Source organism: Terrapene carolina, unplaced genomic scaffold, assembly GCF_002925995.2.
Source record: "Terrapene carolina triunguis isolate 2854851 unplaced genomic scaffold, T_m_triunguis-2.0 Scaffold194, whole genome shotgun sequence".
Lineage (NCBI taxonomy): Eukaryota > Metazoa > Chordata > Testudines > Emydidae > Terrapene > Terrapene triunguis.
Window position 1 is genome coordinate 4,899,807 of NW_020664545.1, and position 5,379 is coordinate 4,905,185.

The window sequence follows — 5,379 nt, forward strand, 5'->3', positions numbered from 1 at the left end:
CTCCTAGAAAAATCGTGGTAGCAGTTGATTCCTGCCAGCATTTGGATAACTGCATCAGAGCCCAATTTTGTTGGCTTTACTCAGGGCAAAACATCCCTTGAAGCCAGGGAGAGTTTTGGCCAAGTACAGTCTGAATAGGCTGAATTCTGCCTGCTACAATCCCGAAAGATTTACAGAAGGATTTTTTGGCCACCTGGCTATGCACCTGCTCTCTGTCATATGTTCTTTTTCTTGGTGCAGCCTAGTACAGTCTGTAACATCTGGATAGATGTCTCTGAACCGACTAGTCTGTAGTGAAAACAGTTCTATTCTCTGAAGTCCCAGCTGCAGTGCTGTGCAATTGTACTACCTGCGCTCTGAATAGCAGCAACATGTCGTGCCGAAGGGGAGGCTATTCGAAACCCAGGCGAGGAATATAGGTGCATTAGTATTATTCTGCAGACGAGCTGCAGGATAAAGGTAGATAAAATGCAGATCTTTCATGACAACCAGGAGTTATATCATGTGACTTATTTATTCCTCAGAGGAGCCCAAGGTTGGGATAAAGACAATCAAGATGTACTGCCAAAGAATGCAGGAAGAGAACATCACCAGGGCTCTGATTGTGGTGCAGCAAGGCATGACTCCCTCAGCAAAGCAGGTAGGTGGTGATCCTGCGTCAGGGCTGGTTGGGAGTTTATAGGATGGGGACTGAGAGTTCATAGGATGCACACTTGTATGCCTCTGGGGGTTTTTGGTACCAGATGCACAGTGGTCAGTGCCCCTGTAGATTAACCTTTTTGCTAACTTTGTCCTCTTTAAAACAATGTGTGACCATGCCCATCACACGTGGGCACTGTGCTCTTGCAGACCGTGCAGAACCCTCAGGTAATAGGGTACATGAGGATTGTAGGACAGTCTTAACACACATTTGCTAAGGCAGAACTTGTTTAGGTCATGTGTACTCAATAGGAGCCACAGTAATTCCTCGCTTAACGTTGTAGTTCTGTTCCTGAAAAACGCTACTTTAAGCGAAACGATGTTAAGCGAATCCAATTTCCCCATAAGAATTAATGTAAATAGCGGGGGTTAGATTCCAGGGGAAAAAATTTTGCCAGACAAGACTTTTTTTTTTTTTTAGGGGTGTGTGTGTGTGTTTATATATATATACACACACACACTGTAAGTTTTAAACAATTTAATACTGTACACAGCAATGATGATTGCAAAGCTTGGCTGAGGTGGTGGAGTCAGAGGGTGGGATATTTCCCAGGGAATGCCTTACTGCTAAATGATGAACTAGCACCCGGCTGAGCCCTCAAGGGTTAACACATTATTGTTAATGTAGCCTCACACTCTACAAGACAGCAGGAATGGAGGGAGGGGAGACAGCATGGCAGAGAGAGACACGCATTGCCCCTTTAAGTACACTGACCCTACTCTAAGCACACTGCTTTTTTAAGTTGATCAGCAAGCTGAGACAGCAGTTGCTGCCACCGATCTCCCTCTGTCCTGAGCCCTATTGTGTCCCCCCTGCTGATCTGTGGAGATGGCTGGATGGGGTAAAGGAGTGGGGAACAGGAGTGGGGGTAGGGGGGACCCTGACATTAGCATCCCTCTTTCCTTCTCTCTCCCCTCCCCCCCACAGCAAGCAGGAGGCTCCCGGGAGCAGCTCCAAGGCAGAGGGCAGGAGCAGCACATGGCAGTGGGGGGAGGGACAGCTGTACTGCCAGCAGTTGATAGCCTGCTGGGCGGCTGCTGCACAGGGAACTTAGGGGAGAGGGGAGCTGACGGGGGGGCTGCTGGTCCACACTGGTTCCAAGCCCCCACCAGCTAGCTCCAATGGGCTGCTCTTTCTGCAAGCAGTGGAGAAAGCAGGCGGCTGCCAAACAACTTTATAAGGGAGCATTGCGCAACTTTAAACGAGCATGTTCCCTAAATGATCAGCAATGAAACAAAGTTAACCGGGACAACTTTAACTGAGGAGTTACTGTACCTACACACACAACTGGACAACACAACCGGAACTCTTACCTAACTTTCAGGGGACTGAGGTTAGTACCTAGATACTACAGCAATGAGCACGAGAGAGTAAGACACATTCCTTGCACCAAAGATTTTATAGTCTCAGGTGGACAAGACTAAGAGTAGTTTACTAAAGCGGGAGAGATTGTGATGAAGAAAAGAAGGCTGGAGTGATTGAGAGGAGTATTGGGAGTAAGAGGAAACAAGGATGAAGAAATAAGACCTCAGACATGATGAAGGAAGGGAGCAGTGTGCTTAAGGGATGGGAGAAGAGAGACTGGGGGCAGCAGAAGTGAGCCAGGGGAGGTTGGAAAGAAAGGAAGAGGTGATTGTGTGTTTAGCATCTTGGCTAAGAGATCCACTCTCCCCTTGATTTATGTATAGAGGTGATTGATGTTACTGTGGGTAATACACTGGCTGTAGCATTTGGTGCTCATTAAAGTTCAGTTCTGACTAGTCCAACGTGATCCTGTCTAATGTGCGCCGGGGCCCCTTCTTCTGTGCTGAAGTTTAAAATCCTTTTGGTTTTTCTTTCAGTCGTTGGTGGACATGGCTCCCAAATACATCCTGGAACAATTCCTGCAGCAGGAGCTGCTGATCAACATCACAGAGCATGAGGTGAGTTGGATGCTTGGGCAGCATGGAGTGAGTTCAGGATAGTTGGCCTTTACTCTGGACTATCTGGGTGTAAATCAACCCCTTGAAATTCTTTTACTGTGTATTTTGTGTCGCTGGGTGGTGGGAGACTAGAATGGCTGCCTGTGGCCCTTGCCACTGTGTACTAGCCCTGGTCATCACAGGAAATAACTGTTCTCGCCTCCTTTCTGATCTCAGCCTGCCTAGATCTGACTCCGCTTTTGTGTTTACAGTTGGTTCCAGAGCACGTGGTCATGACAAAGGAAGAAGTAACTGAATTACTGGCCAGATAGTATCCTTTTGTTTGCGCCAAATGTCAGTCCCTCCCCTACCAGCATGGAAGTGACTCACTCGCTTTGTGCTGGAAATGGCTAGACTTCCGATGTGTACAACAGGCTGTTATGTGCTCTGTTGGTCCTGCCTCTTGCTGGGATAAAGCCGGGCCGAATGATAACCCTTCTGGTGGCGGGTTTTCCTTCACTGTGTTTCTCAGTAAACTGAGAGAGAACCAGCTCCCCAGGATACAGGCTGGAGATCCCGTGGCCAGGTACTTCGGAATAAAGCGAGGGCAGGTAAGGAGCAAAGCAGGGTGACAGACGTAGCCCCTGCGGGAGAGCAGCAAGACAGAGCCTCTTGAAAGCTCTGTTTTTAAGGCCTGTTGGTCTATAAATAAGCACAATGGGTCTCTAACTAGTACCGAATATGGGGTCCCTGCCTCCTTCATGTATAACCCAGTCCGGGTAGTGGAAGCTGCACAGAGTGACTTCAGGATTTGGCCCTCCATAGCTCCTCCTACCTGTTACGTTAAGAGTCTTGGGGCACAGTTCTTATCGAGTTGCTTGTGTGTTACACACCCAGGATTGGGGCTTCAGGTGGCTCTGCAGGTTCCTCATCCAGGAAGAATTTCCTCCCCAGGAGAGTTGCATCTGCATGAGGAATTCATTGCCTGTGGGATGGGAGCTGAGCCTGTTGTTCAGATGTCACCCCTTTCGCTACTAAAGGGTGTTATGCTGATGGGCACCATAAGAAAACCCTCCGATAGAGAGCTGTGGCAGGGTTCTGATTCAGTGGGCGTTTTCCTCCCCCGTGTCACTTAAAAAGCTTCTTTCAGAGCTTCTGCATTTCTACCCTAATCTGGCTGAGTTCTCCCCAGCCTGCCCTGTACTGTGTAAATCGTACAGCACCCTCACATGGAGCATTGCTGGGGGTCCAGGATCGCTTGTTAGATCACCTGCTGGGCTTTACACCCTTGGCGTTGGCGTGGAGTGGCTGATTAAACTCACGCATTCATGCTTCACGAGCACGTCTGTGTAATCTGTCCCCTGCATGTCATGCCAAGCACGTTGTGCTTGTCCCCTAGCTATGGGCAGCTGTCTCAGTGACGGGTTTCCTCCCTCGGTGCTGAGGATCAAGCACTATACACCCTCCTCTCCAGAGGCTGAACGCTTCTGCCTCTCCATTGGGCACCTGAGCCAAGCCCTGCGGGTGAAATTCAGAGCTGCTTTTCATTGCTTGTAAACTGTTTCTGTTGCCCTTGCAGGTGGTCAAGATCATAAGACCGAGTGAAACTGCCGGGCGATACATCACCTACCGACTGGTTCAGTAGTCTGTGCTGTACATCAGGTAACATTGCAGCTCTCTCCGATGGGACTGCCTAGCTGTGATACAGTTGAACAGTGTCAGAAATGAATGCTGTAACTTCACTTCACATTAGCACCTATAAAGTGCAGATGTTTTAAACTGAACTGGAGGAGAGTTCCCTGCAGTGTATTGAAGGATGAAGTAAATGGGACCTAATGTGCATGCTCGTTCTAAACCTCTCCTTGCGTGGAACAAAATACATGTTCCACATCTGGTTAGTGAAGGGGCATTTGCCATTGTGGAATCAGAGGGTGGCTTCAGTTTGAGGTGGGGTTGGACGTGAGGCTCGTGGTGCAGGACAGAGTCTGTGCAGCAGCTTGGTGGGAGTGCAGGAGTCAGATGATGCGTCTGAACTAAAAGATCCTTCTCTTGAGAGAAATTCCAGATTCTCTTTCTTCCAGGTATGGAAGAGGAATCCTGTGTTATCTGATCTACGACTCTCTGGGTTGTCTGTCATCTTAAATCCAGATCCTTGAATGTGATTTCAAGTCATAGCACTATTGCAGGGCCTTAGCTCTTCCTTTGCGCTCGCTTACCCCTCTCTCACTCCCTGGAGGCCTCCTGCCTGGACTGAAGCTCAATTCCATGGGCTATTTAATTTAATTTTGAACGGAATTTTATTTTAATAAAGGTTTGTGCTACACGTGTTTTCTCACTGGTGCGGTGTTTCTCCAACTTCCCCTGCAGCAGAGCCTCCTAACACCTGCTATTCCAGATTTCTCCCCCTTCCCTTCTGGTAACATCTTGAGCCAGTAAGTGCTCTAATGAAGTCTACTCCCAGTGTGCTGAGCCGTAGCTCTCATGCCTGCTTTGGTTAGCTAGCTGGACTTTCCCTGCACAGCTCTGGCAATACCGCAGCTGCTCTGTTTGAGCAGGACGTCCTGCAGTTGAGCCTGACAGTGGACAAGTATCCAAGCTGTGTTAATAGGAGCCCATCTCAACACGGAGTCTCCAAAAAGCCCATAGAGACAGACTGCTGCTTCCCTCTGTCCCAGCCTCTCCTACCGACGTGGAAAGTCCCGCTTTCCCAGATGGCCATGTGGGTTGAGTTCTGGGATGTGTGGGAGTGTTCCAATGCTGTCTTGATCCTCTAGCTCA

General features: G+C 48.9%; 1 protein-coding gene across 1 annotated transcript; it reads left to right on the forward strand.

Annotated features, from left to right (window-relative positions):
* The first annotated feature begins 519 nt into the window (after positions 1-519).
* POLR2E (RNA polymerase II subunit E) lies at positions 520-4,924 on the forward strand. Its single transcript, XM_026654949.1, has 6 exons — positions 520-640; positions 2,542-2,622; positions 2,874-2,932; positions 3,134-3,212; positions 4,181-4,263; positions 4,683-4,924. Exons 1-5 carry the CDS (start codon positions 557-559, stop codon positions 4,244-4,246), a joined length of 369 nt encoding a protein of 122 aa, XP_026510734.1. The 5' UTR covers positions 520-556; the 3' UTR covers positions 4,247-4,263; positions 4,683-4,924.
* The last annotated feature ends 455 nt before the right edge of the window (positions 4,925-5,379 follow it).

Coding starts and splice junctions, on each gene's coding strand:
- POLR2E (XM_026654949.1), top strand. CDS start 557: ATGTACTGCCAAAGAATGCAGGAAGAGAACATCACCAGGGCTCTGATT. Junction 641..2,541: donor TGACTCCCTCAGCAAAGCAG/GTAGGTGGTGAT, acceptor TTTTTCTTTCAG/TCGTTGGTGGACATGGCTCC. Junction 2,933..3,133: donor ACTGAATTACTGGCCAGATA/GTATCCTTTTGT, acceptor TGTGTTTCTCAG/TAAACTGAGAGAGAACCAGC.